The following is a 24,164-nucleotide window of genomic DNA, read 5'->3' as shown; positions in this document are numbered from 1 at the left end:
TTTTTTTTTTTTTTTTTAAAGATTTATTTATTTATTATATGCAAGTACACTGTAGCTGTCCTCAGATACTCCAGAAGAGGGCATCAGATTTCGTTACGGATGGTTGTGAGCCACCATGTGGTTGCTGTGATTTGAACTCGGGACCTTCGGAAGAGCAGTCGGCGCTCTTAACCACTGAGCCATCTCGCCAGCCCCCAGAATTTGTTCTTAATTACAAATAGAAACCTTAACTTCCAAGGACTTCACACAAGGACTTATGCTTTAACTACAAACAGAACCCTTAACCTGCACAGGGAAACAGGAATTTATTCTCAACTGTCTCAACTGCAAACAGAACCCTTAACCTGCAAGCCACATTTTCCCCACTTTGGTCTCCCATTAACTTGAAAGGTATATTGTTCCTGTTTTGGTCTCTCTCACACACCTAGACATATCTGGAAAGGGGAGACAGGGCCTCACTAGGTAGGGCTGGCTGGCCTGGAACTTCCTATGTAGACCAGGCTGGCCTTGACCCAGGCCTAGATTCCCTGCCTCTGCTTCACTGTGCTGAGACTGACCAGAGGCACTGTTTTCTATGCCTGGCAAGGAAGGAGAGGTCTTGATTAAGAAAATGCCTCCAGCAGATTGGCCTGTGGGACATTCTCTTGATTAATGATGGATGTAGGAGAGCCCAGACCACTGTAGGGGTGGGGCTGGGCTGCCATTCCGGGCAGGTGGCCCTGGGATCCATAAGAAAGCAAGCTGAGCTAAGCCATGAAGCTCTCTCTGTGAGTTCCAGTCCAGCTAGGGCTACATAGAAAAACCCTGTCTCAAAAACAAAACAACAACAATAACAACACAACCACAACCACCACAACAACCTGATATATGTTATTCATTTGAAAGTAAGATCCTGGGCTGTTGATATAATATAGCTCGGTTGGTAGAATGCTTGCCTATTATCCATGATACCCTGGACTCAATTCCCAGTACTGAAATAACCGTGTTAGCGGCATGGTGACACACACGTGTAATCCCAGCAGTTGAAAAATGGAGGCAGGAGGATGAAAAGTTAAAAGTTGTCCTCAGCAACATAGGAGAGAGGCCCCCTTAGGCTGCACAGTAAGACAGACCTGTCTCAGATGGAACAGCCAGGGAGGGGCTGGGGGCAGTGAGGAGGGTCTATATAATCCCTATATTGAAAAAATATAAACACCCCTTAGAAAAATGGTCACAAACAGAAAATAATGACATGGCACAAAAGAAAGTGTGTGTGTGGGGGGGGGGGGTGTCATGACTCTAGAGGTGGTGGGACACAGGTGAGGCAGATGAACATCTCATGTAACGGCCAACCTTACTGGGAGCCCCAGACAATTTATACTCTGAGGGTTAAGAGAAGTTGCATGAGTAAAGTATCCAATCACTAGGGCAAGCTGCAGGTGACGACAGGCAAGCTGCAGGTGACTGACAGGCAAGCTGCATGCAGCACAAACATGCTTTTCCATAGAGGCATATAAACAAATATCGATAGGCAGATAAGCAATCATCTGAAGTGAACGAACTCCCAACTGCTATACCTGGGAGGGGGAGGAAAACTTAACCCAAGAACAACCCTCTTAATCTTCCCTCTGAAACTTCACAAACCAGGCCTCCATCCTCTGCACTGTTCTCAACATTATCCAAGCTACGATTCCAAGCTCCTACAGAACATCCCACAGAGCTCTTAACACCAAATGGCTCTTCTAGCTCCAAGTTCCAAGGTCCTTCCACAGTCCTCCCCAAAGCATGGTCAGGTTGTCACAGGAATAACCCATTTCTGGTACCAATTTTTCTTTGTCATGTTTTCTATTCCTACACAAACATCATGACCAAGAAGCAAGTTGGGGAGGAAAGGGTTTATTCAGCCTACACTTGCCACATTGCTGATCATCACCAAAGGAAGTCAGGACTGGAACTCAAGCAGGTCAGGAAGCAGGAGCCGATGCAGAGGCCATGGAGGGGTGCTGCTTACTGGATGGCACCACTCACAATGGACCCTTTCCCCCTTGATCACTAATTGAGAAAATGTCTTACAGCTGGATCTCATGGAGGCATCTCCTCACCTGAAGCTCCTTTCTCTGTGATAATTCCAGTCTGTGTCAAGTTCACACACACACACACACAAAACCAGCCAGTACAATTGACCCCTTGTCAACTTGACACACAAACTCATCACTATCAACCCTTACTTTCTTATTTATCCTCAAGATGCTGTTCTTAAGAAACTGAGGTCATAGCCGGGCAGTGGCGGCACACTCCTTTAATCCCAGCACTTGGGAGGCAGAGGCAGGTGGATTTCTGAGTTTGAGGCCAGTCTGGTCTACAGAGTGAGTTCCAGGACAGCCTGGGCAATACAGAGAAACCCTCTCTTGAAAAAATTAAAAAGAAAGAAAGAAAGAAAGAAAGAAAGAAAGAAAGAAAGAAAGAAAGAAGGAAGGAAGGAAGGAAGGAAGGAAGGAAGGAAGAAAGAGAAAAGAAACTGAGGTCAGAAGACTCTTGTTTTGATTTCTTGGAGTATTTTTTTTTTAAACAAGCACTGAGAAATCACCTCACACAACTTCATGCCTGTTGTGTCAGAGAGGGAGGAAGAGGCGGGGGTGGGGGTACAGAAAAAAAATGATTCATCTACAATGATTAATATAGGAACGGAACCCAGGAACCAACTGGAAGACTTCCCAGTGGCTGAAGCTGCAACGGTCTGAACAAGAAGATGAGGCAATATTGGATTAGAATCTAGATCACAAAACATGTGATCTAATTCACAAAACATTATAATCTAAATCATAAAACAGCGGCCTGGGCTACACAGATGCTTGTGTATCTTGGATCCAGTCCTAGAACAGGAAGGACTTCAGGTGAAAACTGGGGAAATCTTTATAAAGCACAGACTAGTTCACTATAAACAAGCTGGCAACTCAGCTCAGTTGGCAGAGCGCACGTCTCAGGCAAGATGACTTGGGTTGGCTCCCCGGCATCTCATAAAACCAGACCTGATCACAGATGTCTGTAGTCCCAGAATATGGAAGCAGGCAGGGTAGAAGTTCAAGGTTATCCATAGTTACATATTGGGTTTGAGGCCAGCTTGGGTTATGTGAGAACCTGATTTAAAGCTCATGTAGGAATCAACGGGGCTGTGGAGATTACAGCACTTGCTGCTCTCCCAGCGCACCTGGGTTAGATTCCCAGCACCCACACAGTAACCTACAACTGTAACTTGGATGCCCTCTTCTGGCCTCCTCTGGCACCAGGCACACATGTGGTGTACAGATACACATGCAGACAAAACATCCATACATTAAAAAAATAATAATAATATAAAAATAAAAAACCCATTGAAGAAACAACCAGTGCATCGAAGATACAGATAAACAGGTATAGCTTAGAAAAGGAGACCAGCGTGGCAAGAGGCCTAAGACCTGACAGGTGTGTACCCCAGATACTTGTTCTGAATTATGTGTTTAATAGCACCTCTCAAATCATAAGCTCGGGACTGCAGGAGGGAAAGGCCTGTCTTACTTATCGTCATTAATCGGTCCTCATCACGGTCCACCACAGGACAGAGCAAGAAGCAGGAATGAACACACCACTGCTTCGCTCCGTGGCTCCCCCTTAGCCTTCCGTGGCTCCCCCTTAACCTTCCGTGGCTCCCCACGACCCAGGAAGTGAGCAGGTAAGACTCTGTCTCCAGGCATTTTCTCGTTCTGCTTCCTCCACTGGGTCAGGCAGGGCAGGCTCTGGGATGGGTGTGTATGGTAAGGGGACACAAAGATGCCAGTAGTCCTGGGCTACCCTCTTGGCTTCTTACCGCCTAGGGAGCTCTCTATGGGGATTCAGGGTTGATTTTTCCATCGCACACCAGGCCCACATGACCCGTATGTCTCTGGGGAGCCACTTAATATTGACACAGACTTGAATTTTACCCTGGGGAGAGTTTTCTCAGGCCGGAGAGTGGGGACCAGGACAGGAGAAACAGCTTCTGTGAGCGTGTTTCACAGTAGACAAGGAGTGACGGCGATAGAGTCTTCTGATACTCGAATCAGTGGGCAGTTCTTCAATGCTATGGGGGAAGGCCCCCCCTTCCACAAGTTTCCTCCCCAACAAAGGGATGTCAGCCCAGACTCTGGGTGTGGTCAATAGAATGAAGCCAACACTTCTTTGCTGGGAGAAGAAAAGGTGGGGCCCAGGGGACCACTCTTGGAGTGCAGGACCAAGGAATTAGCCTAGAGTTGGGCTGTAGGATCTGCACTGTGGTCTTGGGGCCCATAGTTGGGTCAAGTATCTTCGATGAATGTCCTTTGAGACTGCTTTCACAGTGAACATCTGAGGGACTGTGTCTGGCTGGAGAAATTGGTGTACAAGAGACCAAGGAATTCCTTACATCCAAAAGCCACAGAGACAAAACCTGGTTAATTAAAACCAGCAAAGAGGTGGAGAGAGAGGACGGGTCTAGACTATACTCCCCTGGCTCCATCTTGTCATGTCCAGTGGCAGCCAGCCAGTCACAGCTGAAGTTGACATAGCTTCTCAGGTTGCTGCTCTCTGGACTCAGGCCTGCTTGGCCACTGCTCCTCAGGGCTGCAGACCTGAGAGCCTGCACTTACCCTCTTGAGCCTTTTTACTCTCTTGTAAACAATCTCTTTATTAAGCTCTGCCCAATTACTCATTGATTTCCTGCCAAGACTCTAGCAAGTATAGAAAGCAGCTCCCAGGGGAAATCAGGGGTAGGCAAGGCCCCAGGTCCCATTAGAGAACCTGCTGGTGGCCAGGTCCACCTTCTCCCCATTCAAGACAGCTGGACTTCCTCCGACTGAGGGAGTGGGCCGGTCATGGAGAGGTTACCTTGTTCCCTGTAGCAGTGGCCGATGGCAAGACCAAAGGGGTGATGTCAGCTGTGTCAACTCTGTACCCCAGCCAGGCTGTGCATGAGACACAGCCTGTCACCTGGCCACACGCAACTGCTATACTCTCACTCTCTGGAACTCCTGCTCTCTCTCTTAGACAAGGTCTCATTGTGTAGTCTCAGCTGGCCTGGTCCTTACTATCTCTATGTAGTGCAGGCTAGCCTAGAACTCAGAGATCTGTCTGCCTCTGTCTACTGAGTGCTGGGATCAAAGGCATGTGCTACTGTGCCTGGCCCTTTTTTTTCCCCCCTTGAGTGTCTCATTCTGTAGCCTAGGCTAGGCTAGCCTGGAACTCACCATGTAGTCTAGGCTAGATTGAACGTGTTGCAATCCTCCTGCCTAAGCCTCTTAAATGCTGGTGAGGGTCTAGAAGTCAGATAGAGCCCTGAGAGGCAGACAATAAAAAGAGAAGCCACCACTAGGTGACAAAAATGGCGAACCCAGGCTTCTTCTTTACCCTTCTGACCAAGGCCTAACATCTTTTTTTTTTCTTTTTTCTTTATTTATGTAAGTACACTGTAACTTTTTTCAGACACACCTGAAGAGGGCATCAGATCTCATTACAGGTGGTTGTGAGCCACCATGTGGTTGCTGGGATTTGAACTCAGGACCTCTGGGAGAGCAGTCAGTGCTCTATTAACCGCTGAGCCAACTCTCCAGCCCGGTTTATCATTTTCTAAGTCTAGTTTTCCGCTATTCCTGTCAACCTCATGGATCCCGAAGTCCTTTTTTAATGAATTTGCCTTGCCTAATTTACCTAGACCTCACCCCTGCAGCTTGTGCCCAGAGAATCCCAGATGGTATAGGGCTTGCTTTCAGAATTCACACAGTACGGTGGGTGCCCTCTCAGAAGATGTCCAGCCACCCCGCATCCCTTGAAAAATGAGATATACAGCATTTCCCATGGAAACGCAAGTCCCAGGCTTGGCCCACCAGTTCTTGTGGCTGCCATTTAGAATAGGTTCTTTACAGTCACACATGTCACTCTAGTTACACACACGCCCTGGGGGCCCTTTTGTTAGATGCTCCACGTGCATTTTGAATTTACACTCTTCAGAAGAGAGAATCTAACTGGTTTCTCTCTTTTGAACTACTATGGATTATATAGGGTTGGATAGGGTATCATGCCAAGCCCTCAGACTTAACTTCCTGCTTCCTCCGCTCATCCACCGACAGTTTCCCTGCTGTGGGCAAGACGTGGTCACGTGAAGGAGTGAGTGAGGGCCTTAAAGATGGCTCAGTGGGTGAAGGTACCTTTTAGCCAAACTGGGCGATCTGAATTTGATCCCTAGGACATGGTGGGCGAGAACTACCTCCTAAAAATGATCTCTGCCGTGCATACACTTGTCATGCCACATGCACATGAATGTGCGCACACACTCCCCCTAAGTGTAATAAACAGCGTGATTGGTGCGGTTCTGAGTTCCGCTTCCTCCCTCGGGGTGTCTAAGCACCACTGCACACTCCGGGGGTCAGGATGGGGGCATGAAGCGGACGGAACCCGGAAGGGTTGCGTCAGCAGGATCTCGGTCCAGCTGTGAGTTGGGGGCGGGGCTTCTCCGAGGATTTCAGAGTTAGAGCTCTTTTACATGGTGTTCAGTGACTCAGCTTTCTTAGCAGATGACCTGCAGCGAAACTGCTTGCTCCTTTAAATTAGAGGTGAACAAAGGTCATATGAACTGTGAGGAGTGGTTTTCAGGGTGAGAGTAAATTATTGGCTGTGGCGGGGGTGGGGGGTAGGGGGTGGGAATCGGAATGCTTCATTTACATGGAGAGGAATTCCAGGTGCTTTGGAGGCAGGTTCTTAATGGGAGAGATGGAAGTTGAACCTTGGCCACGGACTACATGACTTTCCAGGGGTAGAGGATATGTGCAGGGTCTTGCTCTCCAGATAAGGTCAGGCAAAGAAGGGAAAGCCCCACAGAGAAAGGTAGTCCTCCACTTTGTGCCAAGCTCAGAACCTATCTGGACATGGTGGACTGCCGACCTTAATTGTAGGGTCTTCCAACAAGTAGAGATGTCTTCTGACCTCGTGGCTTCTCCCAAGAGGCCCACACATCTGTCTTAGCTTATTCCATACCAACTACCCTAAAGTCGGGGGGGGGGGGGGACAGGAATGGAGCCATTTAAAGATGGAGATGTTCAAACTGTAGTGGTCCAGCTCAGAAGCAACGCTCTGACGTGGTAACTGATCCCCAAATAACACGATGTAGGTGCAGCTTGCCAGGACTGTAGCCATCTTGATTATCCCTGTGACTATCCTGGAGTAACCCTAGTTAGTGGTCACTGCACAATTTCTTAGCAAACCATGAGTTGATAAGGTGGAGTCATTTATGAGACTTTGCAGTCAGACTGGCAGGATGCACCCGGCTCTTCATGATCATCTTAAGATAAGCCAGCTACCTTCCAGTAGTGTCAAGTCACTTTTGTTCAAGCCTTTAAACTCCCAACTGAGTCAAAATGTGGGATGCCAAATTGGACATTCTGGTGCCTGGGTCCACACTTCTGTCCGTAAATTCCCCCAGTAATTGTCACTCGTTAATTCTAGATGTGTCTGCATCTCTTTGACCTCACAGCCCCTTGTCCTCATCTTTTAGGACTGGGTTGTTCTGGAGGAAACAGAGCCTTGAAGACTTCTATCAGGGGGTCTGTTATATTTATATTTCCTCTCCTCTTGGAAGCTGAGTGGGGTTGGACCTGATTAGTATGTGACTGGCAGACAGTATCCGATACATGCTCATTTAACTTAGAGCACACTTATAGATTGCCTGCTGACTGCCACACACCATGGCTGGATGAGAGGGAGAGAGTCCTGAGTCCCTGATATGTGCCAGGGACTGTTCTAGACACATTCAGGTTCATGGCAGCCCCGTGTGCTCCCCATGATGAGACATGGGACTTGGCCACATGTCATCCTAAGACATGTCCCCAAGACAGGCTACTTGACATCCTAAGTGGGGGAGTGGGTCTAGCTAGCTAGGCAGCCTGGCTCCACAGCCCATGTTCTCAACAACTTGCCAGGTTTTTTCACAATGGTGTACCGAACCTTCTGAAACTAAGCAAGCCGTTCTAAAAATACCCACGCCAAAAGCATTCAATTTACCGTAATCTTATCTCACAGAGGTCTACAATCACCCTGTTCTGCACAGGGTAGAGGGTAATTGAGGATGACCTTTCACACAGGACTTGAAAAAGAAAAGGCTGCACGTTAAATGACTGGTTGTCAGGCCCTGGGAAGACATTGTGTTCCTATCCCCTTAGAGGCTTGGCAGCTGTACTTCTCCAAAACAGAGTTACCAAGGAGCAATGGCTGGGTACGTTTGAAACCCTGGCACCGCCGCTTGCTTCTAGACCAAGACAGAAAACAACACGCCCTTGGCCATGGTCCACAAGGCTTTACCCCAGATTCTTTTGCAGGGAAACGGTGGTTGGGAACAGCATGCCAGCCACACTGGTCAAGCATGCAGAACCAATAGGAGGGTATATCTGCCTGAGTTGGTTTCCATGACAACGGGACCAAGCACAATTCATAGCACGCCATATCAGGTACCTGGGTAACTCTACCATACAGGCATTACCATGTTCTCTCTGTCATCAGTACAGGCAGCCGCATACATGGTTGGGAAAGTGTGTCCAAATACCAGCTTGCGTGAAAAACAAAAAAACATAGAACTACTCAGGTGTGGAGGCTGAGCGTAGAAGAAGGATGAGCACATAGAGAGAATAAGTTTAAACAAATACAATGAGACACAGATGTGAAAATACCATAATGTGTGCTGGAGAGATGGCTCAGCAGTTAAGAGCCCTGACTGCTCTTCCAGAGATCCTGAGTTCAATTCCCAGCAACCACATGGTGGCTCACAACTGTCTGTAATGGGATCCAATGCCCTCTTCTGGTGTGTCTGAAGACAGCTACAGTGTACTCATGTACATAAAATAAATCTTTAAAAAAATATAAAAGAGAAAGAAAATACCATAATGTAAGTTAACTTAAAATGAATAGCAATGGGGCTGTAGAGGTGACCCAGTCAATAGAGGCTATTCCTCAAAAGCATGGGGACCTGAACTTGGATCCCTAACACCCATGTAAGAAGCCACTCATAGTGGCATGTGCCTTTGACCCCAACACAGAGGGCGGTGGGGACAGGAGGATCCTTGAAGCTCATTGGTTAGCCCAGCCCTAATCAATAACTTTCAGGCTCAGTGAGAGACCCTGTCTCTACAAATACAGGTGGAGAGTGGTCCAGTAAAGACACCTGATATCTAGACCTATGCTATACATACCTACACAAAACACACAAACACCTACACTAACAAGCACACGCCACACACACACATACAACAGCTAAAATAATAATAACAATGATAATAACAATATTTTAAAAAGAAATGTTGTCTGGGCTTGAGACCAGAGAGAAAACGACAGAGACCGTTTTATTTTCCCAAGTGGTTCTGTATGGCGCTTCCATGCGTTTTAACCTGAAGTACACATAGAAAAGAGTTTCCTGGGCCAGGCGTGTGCTGCTCAGTGGTAGAGCGCTTTCCTAGCAAGGCTCCCAGCACTGTGAATAATTAATTAAAAAAAAAGATTTATTTACTATGTATACAGGGTTCTGCTTATCTGTATGCCTGCATGACAAAAGAGGGTACCAGATCTCATTACAGATGGTTGTGAGCCATCTTGTGGTTGCTGGGAATTGAACTCAGGACCTCTGAAAGAGCAGCCAGTGCTCTTACCTCTGAGCCATCTCTCCAGGCCACGTGAAAAATTGATTTAACCCATTAATTAATTAATTAATTAATTAAAATAAATGCAGGTGTCCTAGGTCCATGAGACCAAGCTGCTGCTGCCTGCAACCGGGAGGGAAGCGGGCAAGCAAATAGGCGAGCGCTATGTGAAAATCAAGTCTGACTTGTAGATATCATGACGTTGTAGGGAGCGCTGCCCCAGCTCACATGCAGCAGCTGCAGCTGCTTAATGGCCCTTTGTAGGCTCAGTGCTCGACAGAAGGCCCAGGAGCAGCTCTGCTTCCCACCCCACGGGAGCAACCGGCTGGAGGAACCGAGAAAAGTGCGGAAAGTCGGCAGCAGGGAGACTGGGAACAAATACTGTGTTACTTAGGACACTTTCCCAGCATCAGGTCTGAGCTGCCTGGTCCACACTCTCTGGGCGGGCCTCGGTGTCCCATTTCTAAGGATAAAGAATCAACGCCCTTGTTCTCTCTGCTCTGACCCTCAGTCAATGGCTGAGGATGGGAAACAGGAAGTGGATGTTGGCGCCGACTGCTCTGACTCAATCCAGTCCTCAGCCCTTACCTACTAAGGTTCCTGCACGAAGGGCACCTGCCACTGTGCAAGTGCGGGAGTCATCTGTGAGGAAAGGGTTAGAGGATAAAGGAAACAAAGGAGGCAGAGCACACAGTCATTAACTTGCCAGGGCACCTTCGGTAGCAGTGTCAGCCCCAAGAGCTCCTGCCTGACTCGAGGAAAAGGGAGAGAGGCCCATTCTTATGTGCCCTCATCTGAGAAGGGCAAGCGCCCTTCGGGTTTACCACACATAGGAAAGTTAAGTGAGCCCATGGGGACAGCAACTGAAGTCAGGATCGGAGGTCCTCAGCTCTCTGCCCTCACCCTGCACTGAGACTCCCAGATCCACACGGAGCCCTGGGTCCGGGTATAGGCCCCCAACCAGCTGAGTGATGTAAGATCGAGGAGCTTAAGCCTCAAGCCTGGTGTTTGACAGGGAGGAGCATTCAGGGTGGACATGCTTGCTATCAGGAACTCGACTAGAGAGCAATCAGTGGACAAACGGAGTTCACTGAGCTTATAACCCAAGACCGACGTCCTCACAGCCAGGCACGTTCATTGCTGTCTCTGGGAACTGGGACTCCTAAGGCCCATTCCAGGGCTCACTTCCCAGCTGCTCAGTGGCTCTATTTCCAGACCGTGTGAAGACGGAGGTCTAAGCCTGTGTGGAGGTCCAAGCGGAGGTGGAGGTGACCACCAGAGGGCAGCTTAGAGCCTTTCCAGGTGTCACGGCGGCCTGGTGCACTCAGCACCGGCGTCCTCTTTGGCTGAGTCATCCGCACCTGGCCGTGGGTAGTGCAGAGCGCACCAGATGAGCTGAGCGCAGAGCTTCTGCGCACGGCGGAGTCTCTCCTCCGGAGCCGGCTCTATCTTGTTCAGCAGATGTCTTGCCCCCTGGGCCTCCTCGCCTCCAGGCAGGCCCTTCCCAGTTACTTTAAGTTTGCTGGACTTCACTCTCACATCAGCATTCCAGAAAACCGGTCCAGTTTTCACCCTCACCTCCCCCACTCCCGCCCCAGACGTCATGATGAATGTCACCTTACCCTGGCTTGGAGTATGTGCTCCAGAAGTGCCGAGCTCTGATGAGCTGTGAGGGATTGGTCACTAGTGTCTGTCATCTTTGTGTTCCTCTGCACGGTCTCTCTTTTCTCTCACTCTCAGCCATACCTCACACGTGGCTCTGTTTTTCTATTGCACCACAATAGGCAGGGGGTTCTGGTCCACGGTCTGTCTATAGCTAAGGGTGGAGGGACCGATGGATACAGTGTAGGTACTAGTTCATATGGAACTTTCCTGGGGAGCACCAAGCTTGCACGCTCAACAACACATTCCAACACACCTTGACTGGCAGTACTTCCTCTGGAGCCAATCACACATCCCTAGAACGTTGGGCAATTGCCTCCAAATCTTGGACGACTTAATGATCAAGACCTAGACTCTGAAGGGGCAAATTCATCCTGACTCGAGGAGGCACTCCCACAGAAAAGGTGCTAGTCACGACCCGGAGCTCTTCCTGACTGTCTAGTGTCCTTTCAGGATTCCTACACATTGGTATCTCCCTGTGTGGATGTCTGACCTACTGCTGCTCACAGTGTGGGGCCCTCATCTTGGAGAAGGTGTGTGCAATGCACACCCTCGGGGAACATTTTTTTTTTCTAACCACAATTTCCATGTCTATAACCTGGTGAGAACCAAAGCAGGGTAAGAGAATCAGCTCAGCCGGGCGTGATGGTGCACGCCTTTAATCCTAACGGGAGGCAGAGGCAGAGGGATCTCTGTGAGTTCGAGGCCAGCCTGGTCTAATTGAGTCCAGGATAGCCAGAGCTACATAGAGAAATCCTGTCTCAAAAAATAAACAAACGGGCTGGTGAGATGGCTCAGTGCGTAAGAGCACCCGACTGCTCTTCCGAAGGTCCAGAGTTCAAATCCCAGCAACCACATGGTGGCTCACAACCATCCGTAACAAGATCTGACTTCTGGAGTGTCTGAATAATATATAATATTTATAATCAATAAATAAATCTTTTTTTTAAAGTAAACAAACAAAAATAAAAACAAAAGAAGAGAGAGAGGGAGTCAGAGCTTGAAAGTAGGAGCTAGAGATCACTGCAGTGTGAACATGCTCATGGAGGATGGACGGAACAGGTCTGTCTCCCCACCAACACACAAAGCCCCAATATGCCTTACCTGTGTAGTTTGTGTAGGGGTGGGCCTACAACATTTGAGTCCACAGTCAAGGTCTCTGTGTTTATGTTCAATCCCTCATCTCAGTCCTTTATCCCAGGCCACACACAGAAAACCAGATCAGAGGCTGGTGAGATGGTTCAACAGGTAAGAGCACCCGACTGCTCTTCTGAAGGTCCTGAGTTCAAATCCCGGCAACCACATGGTGGCTCACAACCATCCGTAACGAGCTCTGACTCCCTCTTCTGGTGTGTCTGAAGACAGCTACAGTGTACTTACATATAATAAAGAAATAAATAAATCAAAAAAAAGAAAAAAAAGAAAAAAAAGAAAACCAGATCAGAATGAAGTCATCAAATTTAATTGTCCCGCTCCAGCCAAAGAAGATCTGGGGGTGGAGGCTGAGCTTGAGAGGGAAGCCACAGCTGGCTCTGGGTGTGCAACTCTGGGGACATTGGCTATCCTTTAACCCCTGAAGACCTTTGTCTTTGGCTGGAGGCACACTTACAGCCTTCGCAGCTGCAGGAGCCACCTGTGGGAAGGAAAGAGAAGCAGTGAGCTAGAGACACAGGCAAGAGCCAGGGCAGGGTCCCTGAGGGCAGCATTGCGGTGCATGTCTGGGCCCGCCATTCACCCCCCTGTCCTGTGCGGCACACAGAAGCATGCCATGGGGCTACTCCACCCTACTGCTGGGAAGTACAGTCACTCTCAGATGTTCTTCCCACAGGAAAGAAAAAGTGAGGCGCTCCAGAGCGGCCAGTGCACGGACGCAACAGGTTACCGCCCAGTTCTTTCTGCCTTGAAATGAGAACCTTGAGAGAAGGAGGAGCTGAAACTTAGTAACTTCCGAGGTGCGGTGAAGCTGCTGAGGTGGGGGTGGGGTGGGGGGACGGACAAACTAGCAAAGGGCTCCTTAGAAAGAGAACCAGCAGTGTGCAGTAAGGAGTCCACTTCATCCAGAAATGAAAACAACTCTGGCCAGGTGTGGCAAGCATGCGTCTAGCAGGCCTGCCCTTCTCCCCCATTCCCTCTGTCTTGCTGAAAAAACTGTGAGATCACATTCCTAAAGCTCACCACCAAGGTCTGTTCTCTTATGTGGCCAATCCCTCCTCCCGAGGCTGACTACCAAGGTCCAGCTATCAAAGTGTTGAAGTGCGGCAATCAAAAGCCCCCTTTGGCTCACCTAATTAACACGCCCAGTTAAAATTAAACACCCCCTCCTAACACAGAGTTTCCCCTTGGTGGTATATAAATCACCACTTTCCTGTGTGCCAAGTCTGCCTCCTCTCGACCCAGAGACAGTATTCTGTTTCTCCAGGACAAATATTCCTGCCCACCCCAATCTGTCCCCCTTCCCTTTCTCTCTAGTCCTCTATCTCCCGTCTTTGTCCCATATTCCCTGCCCTCTGGCCCTCTGGGCCAAATAACTTCACCATGTCGGTGCTGAGACCTTAGTCTTGGGGGTGTTCCGAGCTAATACTTTTTATTTCAGAAAAAAACGTGTGCTCTGAAATCCTTTATGAGGGACACAGGAGCAGAGGAGCAGCTGGGGGCCATTTCCACTGCAAATGACTTGAGGTTCAAAGAAATGAACAAAAAATCAGCTAGGCTTCTGAGAGGCACACAGAAACCAAGGAACCTGCCTGCTGCTGCTCACTTTATAGTTAAAGCCCCACTCTGCGTGCAAAGGTCCTGCCAACACTTTGCACCCATGACTCTCAGCTGGCTTGCCGCTGGCTGGGTTGTGCAGAAATGTACACTTCCGCTCCCTGAACAATTTGAAGAGGTTGAACCCCCCGCACCCCGGGAGGCTTAATAGGTAATAGGATAGAAGACTGGCAGCTTCTAAGTGGGTTCTGGGCTGTGTGCAATAGCCCCGCCCTCTTCGCAGCACCAGCGCACTCGTCCTTGCCTTAGTTCTACCAAGTGTAGCAGAGCTGAGCGCAAGCTTCCCACCAGGAGCAGTCTCCGCGTGCAGAGGGTGCACCCAGCAGGGGGCGTTTCTTCTGCGCCCGCCACTGGGCGGCCCGCAGGAGGCGGGGTTTTGCGCTCAGCTCTACGCTGCTTGCAATCACCCTGATTTTTTTTTTTTTGGCCAGTTCTAGCAAGTTTGCCGGTCATTCCTCCCTATTAAAGTTCCAAGAACCTAGTCCTGGCTGTTTCCCACCCTCAACTCTTCACTATGGTAGTCACCTTGCTCTTCCCGTCAAAGTGAGAGTAAGGTTAGTGTGTGTAGGTGTCGCTTCTGTGACATTGCCAGTCTTTGTCTCCACCTCCTTCCCTTGTACCTAGAAAGAGGACAGACACGGGACTTTGTCTCTGCTTTCCATTGTTTATACAAATAGGTGCGGGTTTTGGCCTAAAACTATCCTAGGCTCTCCATAGCCAGTGAACCCTCCCTAGTCCACTGGGCAGTTTTTGACACAAAGTACTTCATTTAAAGTTGGAAGACTACAAACGTGGGAAAGGTCCTCAATCCCTGGTCACAGTACTGGAATTTGAAAGAGCAAATTCATCCTGACTTTGCAAGAAACTGTCACCTAAGCCACAACAGTGGAGGCCCTCCCAAGGCGGGATATGGTGTGCACAGGGGCCATCGGGGCCATCACTGACTTCCTTCGGGATGTCTGGGCCAGCGCAGCTGCAGGTGTGTGCACACGGGACACTGCAGTGAGCAGCTGTGTGCAGAGGTTAATCAATTTCCCCCTGAGTTCATATATTTGTCTTCTGTCGAATCTTCAAAAAAGTGTACTTTGTGTTCTCTGAGCTTTTTTTTTTTCCTTCGTACAAATAGTATCATTTACTCCAATGTCACATTGTTGGGTGTGGCTGAGCTGAGTGCTGAGGGCGTTCCCTGCAGGGGTGTTTAAGGTGCCTAGAAAATGCATCAGGTGTAAGGTGTGTAGAAAATAAAAGCAGTAAGGGGTTAGGGTCTATCCTTAGAGTGCTTGCTGCCCACCATTGAGGCTCACTGTAGTGTGGATTCTTAGCACCTACATAACTAGCCCGGAGGGGCAGTCCAAATCTAAGCCCAGTGCTGAGCGGACAGAGGTGGATCTCCAGGGTTTGCTAGACATCCAGTCTAGCAGAAATACAGTTCTAAGTCCTGCTAAAGATCACGTCTCACGGGCTAGAGAGATGGCTCAGTGGGCAAGAGCACTGACTACTCTTCAGAAGGTCCTGAGTCCAAATCTCAGCAACCACATGGTGGTTCACAACCATCTGTAATGAGGTCTGACTCCCTCTTCTGGAGTGTCAGAAGACAGCTACAGGGTACTTACATATGATAAATAAATAAATAAATCTTAAAAAAAAAAAAGATCACTTCTCACAAAGTAAGGTGGGATGTAATGAAGATCTCAGGCCTCCACGTTCACCACAAACACTTGTGTGTGTGTGTGTGTGTGTGTGTGTGTGTGCATGGGCAGGCACATATACACACAAATTAAAAATCAAAGTATGTAGAACATCTGGGGACCAAACATCTGGGAGTTGTCATACTCTGTGACACTTTTTTTTTTTCCGAGACAGGGTTTCCTCTGTGTAGTCTTGGCTGGCCTCGAACTCAAGAAATCTGCCTGCCTCTGCTTCCTAAGTGCTGGGATTAAAGGAGTGTGCCACCACGCCCGGCGACACTTATTTTTGACATAAGGTCACATGTAGCCCAGGCTACCCTCTAAAACTTAATACCTGGGGCTGGTGAGATGGCTCAGTGGGTAAGAGCACCCGACTGCTCTTCCGAAGGTCAGGAGTTCAAATCCCAGCAACCACATGGTGGCTCACAACCATCCGTAACAAGATCTGACTCCCTCTTCTGGAGTGTCTGAAGACAGCTACAGTGTACTTACATATAATAAATAAATAAATCTTTAAAAAAAAAAAAAAAACTTAATACCTAGCCTTGAATTCCTGGCCTTCCTGCTGCTACATCTCAAATATCTTGATTACAGGCAGGACCCACGCTCTTTATCACTTTTTTTTCCATCTTTTTTTTTTTGGATATTTTCTTCGTTTATATTTCAAATGCTATCCCAAAAGTCCCCTATACCCCACCCCTACCCCCACCCCGCTCCCCTACCCACTCACTCCCACTTCTTGGCCCTGGCTTTCCCCTGAACTGGGGCATATAGTTTGCTAGACCAAGGGTCCTCTCTTCCCAGTGATGGCCAACTAGGCCATCTTCTGCTACATACGAAGCTAGATACACGAGTTCAGGGGGTACTGGTTAGTTCAGATTGCTGTTCCACCTATAGGGTTGCAGATCCCTTTAGCTCCTTGGGTACTTTCTCTAGCTCCTCCATTGGGGGCCCTGTGTTCCATCCAATAGCTGACTGTGAGCATCCACTTCTGTGTTTGCTGGGCACTGGCAAAGCCTCACAGGAGACAGCTTTATCAGGGTCCTTTCAGCAAAATCTTGATGGCATATGCAATAGTGTCTGCATTTGGTGGCTGAATAGGAGATGGCCTGGTGACACAGTCACTCCTGTAATCCCAGGTACTTGGGAAGCTGAGGCAGGAGAATCAAAAACTCAAGGTCAGACTGGACTGCAGAATGAGTTCTAGGACAAGGTAAGCAACTTGTGTCAAAACAGCCAAGAAAGCCCCTCTGGAATCTAGTTCAGTGTTAGTCCCTGCCTAGCATACGAGACACCCTATGTTAATTTTCATACCCACCTCCTTATACCCAACAATGTGAGAGGAAACCAGAATCCAAAGAGAATATAAATGATAAGATTTTCTGTGCTTCCAGGATGGGACATCAAGTCTTCCAGGACCACCCTCCCTCCCTCCCTTCCCCTAACACAAGACCTGACCAGGCACACAGCTGTTTTCCATGAGGAAGCTTATGGGATAGCTTGGCTTTACCCAAAGACATTACCCCTCTGTGAGGGCCAGAGGCGGGAGGTAAAGGCACGAGGGGGTCCAAAACCAGATCCCCAGACTATCAAGTCACCCCAGTTTCTTATTGCCAAACCACACCAAGAAAACCAGAGTTAGACTCAAACAGGCTTTTATTATTCACGTACTCGGTAGAAAACGGGGGTTTAGTAAACAGGGTGGAACTGTATAGGAAGACGCTGGGTTGGTCCGATACTATTTACACGTGGTGGCAGCGCTGTTCGTCACATCAGGCACAGCACGTGCACTTGTCCGCGGCGCCTTTGCAGACACAGCCCTGGGCACATTTGGAGCAGCCCACGGGACAGCAGGAGCAGCAGCCTAGAAAGGAGGAGGAAGAGGTCAGCCTGGCTGAAGACCTCTGCTTCCTGTCCCCAACAGAGAAGACCTCGGTTTTTTTAAATAGTTCTCTGTATAGTTCTGTCCCCGAGACAATACAATGGCCTCCGGGAAGCAAAGGACATTTCTCAGAGCCAGTTTTGTAGGAGTTCCCCGCCCCTAGCCTTAGCCGCCACCCAAGGTGTCCCAACTCACTCTTCTTGCAGGAGGTGCACTTGCAGTTCTTGCAGGCGCAGGAGCTGGTGCAAGTGCAGGAGCCGCCTGGGGAGGAGAAAGAAGACAGCATGAGGGAGGCAGCATTACAGCAGTGGCCAACACCACGAGTCCCGGCTCAGTTCACTAAGTCCTCCTCGGAGCTGCAGGGAGCCTAGCCCCACTTTTCTCCTCACAGGTTAAGTCAGGGATTATGTCTTTGAGTCCCAAGACATAAAGGTCCTTCACCTCTTTCTTAATTCAAGCAATTCACAGTAAGTTTAGTAATGCCTGGGACTCAACCCAGATGTCCCCACTAACTGGGTGATCAGGAACCGGACATTTGCGCGTCTAAATCCTAGCCCCAACCCCGCCAAAGGACCCGTTCGACAATACTCGTAACTAATGAAGGCTTTTGCAAGAGCGGATTCTAGAAAGAACCGGAATGAATCGCCAACTAAAGGTGCCTATTCCCGCCAAGCCTCTACAACTCGGGGATTCCGCTCTGCGGTCCCAACTTGGTATTCTAAAGACCAAGGATCGGGAGTCTTACCGGTGGAGCAGGAGCAGTTGGGGTCCATTCCGAGATCTGGTGAAGCTGGAGCTACGGAGTAAGTGAGGAGAAGGTACTCAGGACGTTGAAGTCGTGGTGACGCTTAGAGGACAGCCTGCCCTCTTTATAGTCGTTGGACGAGTCCGGGCGCAAAGGGTTTGCACCCAGCAGGCGGTTGCTCCAGCCCACGCATAGTCACGCGCCCCGCGTCCTTGGCAGAGCCGAGCGCACTTTTCGGGCGGAGTGCAGAGCTCCCTGGAGCGCCAGTGTGCACAGCGGGACCGCCCCTTTGGCACGACTGGCTCGGATAGGACGACCCATGTGACGTGTGGAACATCATGTCCCTATAGTGCTTTCCCCGATATTACGGCCTATCGCTGCTCTGGAGTTTACGAGAACTCACCCCGGAAAGCCAGCTATCTCCGTAAACCCATTCGCAGCGTGGTAACCTCAGCTTCTCCTTTCCTGGAGTTCCTGAGCAGCGACCAGCTCCGCCCAGGTCTCTCTCTGGATCGAAGCTAGGAGAAGAGGAGACAGTTTTATAAAGACTAGCCTTGATTATTTTAGCCAACAGAACTCATCTCAACATTATTCTCTACTCCTGAGGGGGCTCATCTAAGAATGTCCAGGGCTGAGGGGTCACTCACCTTAACCCATCTGCTCTACTCCAGGCTGGTTTTAAAAACCAAGGTACCCTCCCTCCAGAGAGATCATTTTAGGTGGGGACTGCATTAGATAAAAAAAATAAAGTCAGCTATTTCTTTCTTTCTTTTTTTTTTAATGCTTCTGATTTTGAGTAACATTAGAGTCTGCTGTCAGGCAGGCCTTGTGTCCTGGGCAAGAGAACAGCTACACTGTTGGCTCATGCATACCATCACTTCTGAGCTATACGACTTTGGGCAGGTTTTTGCTTAACTGTGGTAGAACCACCACCAGCAATATGTCTATTATGCCAGAACCAGGAGTTAAACCAATTTCTCATTTAATACCTATAGAGAGATGCAAATTCTATTTACACACAAGGACAGAGGATTCAGAGGTTCAGTGACTTGCCCAGGCCATATATCCAGTCAGTAGTACAACGGCTGTGAACCAGCACTGCCTGGCACTAACGCTCCTGTATTTGTCCCACGTTCTCTTGCTGTGATTCTGTACAAAGTTCATCTGTAGGCAGAGAAGGCACCAGGTGCTGGGCTATGACACTCCCCCCCCCCACACACACACTTCCCCCTCCTCTTCCCCCTCTCCCTCTTCCTCCTCTTCTTCCTCCTCTTCTCCGTTCTTCTCCCCTTCTTTCTCCTCTCTTCTTCCTTTTTCTCCTCCTCCCCCCTCCTCCTCTTCCTCCTCCTTCATGGTGGTTTAGATACAAGTGTCTTTCTATTATCAACCCACTGGTTTGGTAGTATAATATTACCCAGGGCGTTTCTCCTTCCTCCGGATATTTCCTCTTGGAGGAGACAACACAGCAATACCCTCTGCGTGGGAAGATCCAAAAAAAAACCTTCATTTGGAACTGAGTCTTTATCTATACAGTTAAATTCTTGCCTTAGGGTAGCTCTTTAATCTCAGCTCTTAGAAGTCAGAGGCAGATGATCTCTGCAAAATTCAAGGCCAGCCAGGGCCACACAAATGAGATCCTATTTCAAAAGTTAATAAGGAAGTGATTAAAGATTAAAAAAAAAAAAAAAAAACAAGCCGGGTGTTGGTGGCGCACGCCTTTGATCCCAGCACTCAGGAGGCAGAGGCAGGCGGATTTCTGAGTTCGAGGCCAGCCTGGTCAACAAAGTGAGTTCCAGGACAGCTAGGGCTATATAGAGAAACCCTGTCTCGAAAAACCAAAAACCAAAACCAAACAAACAAACAAAAAAACCAGAATTCTTGCTTGACTAATGTTGGTCAGTTCTCTCCAGATCTCATGAATTTACTGGTTTTAAGTAGCTAAGGACTGGGCTTGGAAAGAGCAGAGGATTTCAGCCTGGGCTAGAGACAAATTCCAAGCACTCAAGGGCAACTCCTAAGCAGAGATCTCACGTCAGAGACATCAGTGATTCTGCAAAGGCAGGGACTGCTGGCTCCTAGGGTACAAGTCAGGCTGAGGTGTGCTCTGGCACAAAGATGCCCAAGTCCTTTATTCTGCCTCTTCCTTGTTTTCTGGATGCATACGGAGATGTTTCTGCTGGACCACATATAGTTGGTGTTTTTGCTTGTTTTATCAGTTTGTTATGTTTTATTGTCTATTGCCAAAACTGAGATCTGTAACAGATTCTTGGGCCTTTAGACCTCTTGCATAATATGATTTTTTTCCCCTTTTTTTCAGTGAGGATTGAACCCAAGGCTTCCTGATCACCAGGCAAGCATTCTGCACCTGAGTTTTGCCTCCAGTCCTTTACAGTCTTTTATTTTGAAAGAGGGTCTCACTAAGTTGTTCGGGCTGACTTTAAATGTGCTCTGTAGGGCTGGAGAGATGGCTCAGTGGTTAAGAGCACTGACTGCTCTTCCAGAGGTCCTGAGTTCAATTCCCAGCAACTACATGGTGGCTCATAACCATCTGTAATGGGATCAGATGCCCTCTTCTGGTGCATCTGAAGACATTGACGGTGTACATGCATACATGAAATAAAGGATCAAACTTAAAAAAAACAAAAACAAAAACTGTGCTCTGTAGCTAGACTGAGCTGGAAATCCTCCCCCTGCCTCAGTGTCGGGAGAGTAGACAGGATAATAGAGGTATGTCACCAGGCCCCAGTTTCTCCTCCTCCCCTTCTTCTTCTCCTTTTCCAGGGGTGCCACTCTGTAATTCACAATGGGCTGTAGCTCACTGAACAGCCTGGTCTGGCCTTGAACTTGAGACACTCTTCTGTTTCAGCTTCCCAAGTTGCTAGGATACAGGTGTGTGTGTGTGTATCACAATACCCAAAGTGTTTTGTGTGTGACTTCTTTTTTGAGACGACGTTACATGTGGCCAAGGCCTTAAACTTGCTATAGTCCTTGAACCTCTGATCCTCCTGCCTCCGACTCTTGAGTGTTAGAATTACAGATGTGTGCCACCAAACCTTGCTTACACCGTACTGGGGACTGAAGGCCGGGGTTTGTGCATGTTAGGTGAGGGTTGTACCACTGAGCTACATTCCCAGACCCACGTTGCTTTTTTTAATGGTTCTAGAGATGAACCCCAGAGCCTCATGCAGAAGGCTAAGTTCTCACCACAATGCCAATTCCCAGCCCAACATCTAACGTTTGAATTGAGAAGCTAAAGTGTAACTGTCATTCACGTGGTTTCAAGGCATTCAGGGACTAAGCGAGGTCCCAACATTCATCCCTTAGACCCCCCATTACACTGGACACTCCCCCACCTCCCCACCCCCAGCACTGGACACACAAGACTCTTGATTAGGGTATTTGTTTGTTGTTTATTAGCTCTGTTTGGAGACAATGAGGGAAATCTCCAAGGTTACATTCTCACGCACCTGAGCTCAGTACCACCTCAAAGCCAGCACTGTATGAATGGTGTCAACAAGGGACACATGAGGCCAAATTCCCAAACTGCACTCAACCAAGAAAGTTCTCAAAACACCAGGTCTGGCCGGGCATGGTGGCGCACGCCTTTAATCACAGCACTCAGAAGGCAGAGGCAGGCAGATTTCTGAGTGTGAGGCCAGCCTGGTCTACAGAGTGAGTTCCAGGGCAGCCAGGACTACACAGAGAAACCCTGTCTTGAAAAAACAAACAAACAAACAAAAACCCCACCAGGTCTGGGCTTGGTTGCCCGTGTATTTGGAGGACATGTGGTTATCAGCATCTAGATTTTAGCTGAGTGACAGATCAGCATCTGAGGGGTTCAGTCTGGTCGGGAAGTGGTGGTGCATGTCTTTAACCCCAGCAATTGGGAGGCAGGTGGATTTCTAAGTTCGAGGCTGGCCTGGTCTACAGAGTGAGTTCCAGGACAGCCAGGGCTACACAGAGAAACCCTGTCTCCAAAAAAACAAAAACCAAAAATCAAAAAACAACAACAAAACAACAACAACAAAAAAAAAAAAGAAAGAAAAGAAAGAGGGGTTCAGTCTGGGATATAACAACAGGCTATGTCAGAGGTTCAGTGACTTGTCCAGGCTACATGACCAGTAAGAGAGAAAGTGGGCTGTGAACTAGGACTTCCTGGCAATGAGAAATACAGGCTGTCTTGTAAATTTACTCTTCACAGAGAAAGCCCAAGAGCAAGCTTGGTCCTGACTTCTGGAGAAACTCCTCTTTCCCTTTGATTGAAGACCAAATCGCATTACCTCAACAAATAGCCAGGGGGCATTAACCGTTGGTTTTAATTGTGTGTCATTCATGCCCTTACAGCTTTCTAAAGAGAAGGAAATTCCACCCCGCCCGCCCTCCAAATTGTCCAAATTGCAGACTCCACCTGGACCCCTTGCTCCTGGGAAGATGCTGAGCAGTTCCATCCAAATTTCTAGTCACTTTGCTTAAATTGCCAGGGGTTGGGATGAGTGAGGGGCAGAGTTCTGCCTGACTCCGAGAGGAACTTTCAGACTGACAGTCAAGTCATACCACTGGGCTCTGTGGAAGAGGGAAAACTATCCCTGTCAGTGTCACTGTAGATGGGCAGTTCCTCGTGGGGGCTCTAGGCTGGACACATTGTGCCATTTAGTCTCCACGCTGCAAGGCATACCCTTGGATACTTATAGTGTTTACAGTACTCTTCATGGCTTTGTTCTTGTTACTGATTTTTAAAAAATAGTTTATGTATGAGTACACCGTAGCTGTACAGATGGTTGTGAGCCTTCATATGGTTGCTGGGAATTGAATTTAGGACCTCTGCGCTCTCTGGTTGCCCCACTCACTCACTCACCCCCTCCCTCCCTTGCTCCAGCCCAAAGATTTATTTTTGTTGTTTTTGTTTTTCGAGACAGGGTTTCTCTGTGCAGCCCTAGCTGTCCTGGAACTCACTTTGTAGGCCAGACTGGCCTCGAACTCAGAAATCCACCTGCCTCTGCCTTCGGAGTGCTGGGATTAAAGGTGTGCGCCACCACGCCCGGCTAAGATTTATTATTTTAAGTACACTGTAGCTGACTTCAGACACACCAGAAGAGGGCGTCAGATCTCATTATGGAAGGTTGTGAACCACCATGTGGTTTCTGGGAATTGACCTCATGACTTCTGGAAGAGCAGCCAGCGCTCTTAACCCGAGCCACCTTGCCAGCCCATGTTACTGAATTTTTAAAAATGGATTTTAGTCTGTAAGCCCAGAATTTATAAGTCTAAGGCAGAAGCTCAAGGACAGCTTAGGTTACACAGTTAAGATCTGGCCTCAAAACCAAAGGTCACCAAAATTTGAGACCAAGCTGGCTTCAGAGTTAGTGGTCCTTCTGCCTCAGGCTCTCAAGTGTTGGGGTTATTACTCGTGGGAGACGTCATATCTGACTCACTCCCATTTTTATTTACAGGTATTTCATACTTTAAGCCTAAAAACCGAAAATAATTAGGGGTAGGGATGTGGCGCATTAGAGCACCTGGGTTTAGTAAGCAGGAAGCTTTCGGTTTAATCCCCAATACACACACACACACACACACACACACACACACACACACACACACACACACGCCCAGTAGGAATGGCCCATTTCTGTGACCAATGCATGCTTCTGCATGACCACTTTCTAGGCGGTCAAAGTCCAGAGAAATATAATCCGACTAGCTCAAATTCAGCTGCTGCAGTCCCATCTCAACGCCTCTGCCAGCCCTTAACCAATGCACAGAGACAAGCT

At 48.6% G+C, this 24,164-nt stretch overlaps 1 protein-coding gene and 1 long non-coding RNA gene across 3 annotated transcripts; both read right to left on the bottom strand.

Moving 5' to 3' along the window:
* Positions 1-12,749: 12,749 nt before the first annotated feature.
* Positions 12,750-14,313, bottom strand: Gm39228. Its single transcript, XR_001778759.1, has 2 exons — positions 14,068-14,313; positions 12,750-12,942 (listed from the first exon to the last, which is right to left on the bottom strand). It is a non-coding gene; the product is annotated as a predicted gene, 39228 (long non-coding RNA).
* A 3,091-nt stretch (positions 14,314-17,404) lies between these two features.
* Mt1 (metallothionein 1) lies at positions 17,405-18,849 on the bottom strand. 2 transcript variants are annotated; one of them, NM_013602.3, is made up of 3 exons: positions 18,394-18,643; positions 17,844-17,909; positions 17,405-17,630 (listed from the first exon to the last, which is right to left on the bottom strand). In NM_013602.3, exons 1-3 carry the CDS (start codon positions 18,419-18,421, stop codon positions 17,539-17,541), a joined length of 186 nt encoding a protein of 61 aa, NP_038630.1. In that variant the 5' UTR covers positions 18,422-18,643; the 3' UTR covers positions 17,405-17,538. The 2 variants fall into 2 exon arrangements, with proteins under 2 accessions (NP_038630.1, XP_006530815.1); XM_006530752.4 differs by having other exon boundaries at positions 17,405-17,909; positions 18,394-18,849.
* Positions 18,850-24,164: the final 5,315 nt, after the last annotated feature.

The sequence above is a fragment of the Mus musculus genome, chromosome 8 (assembly GCF_000001635.26).
Source record: "Mus musculus strain C57BL/6J chromosome 8, GRCm38.p6 C57BL/6J".
In the NCBI taxonomy this organism is placed as follows: Eukaryota; Metazoa; Chordata; class Mammalia; order Rodentia; family Muridae; genus Mus; species Mus musculus.
This window is presented reverse-complemented; position numbering and strand designations above follow the sequence as displayed.

Excerpts from the sequence above, each read along its gene's own strand:
- Mt1 (XM_006530752.4), bottom strand. The coding sequence starts at position 18,421 with ATGGACCCCAACTGCTCCTGCTCCACCG. Across the intron at positions 17,910-18,393 it reads CAACTGCTCCTGCTCCACCG|GCGGCTCCTGCACTTGCACC; the intron begins GTAAGACTCCCG and ends TCTCCTCCCCAG.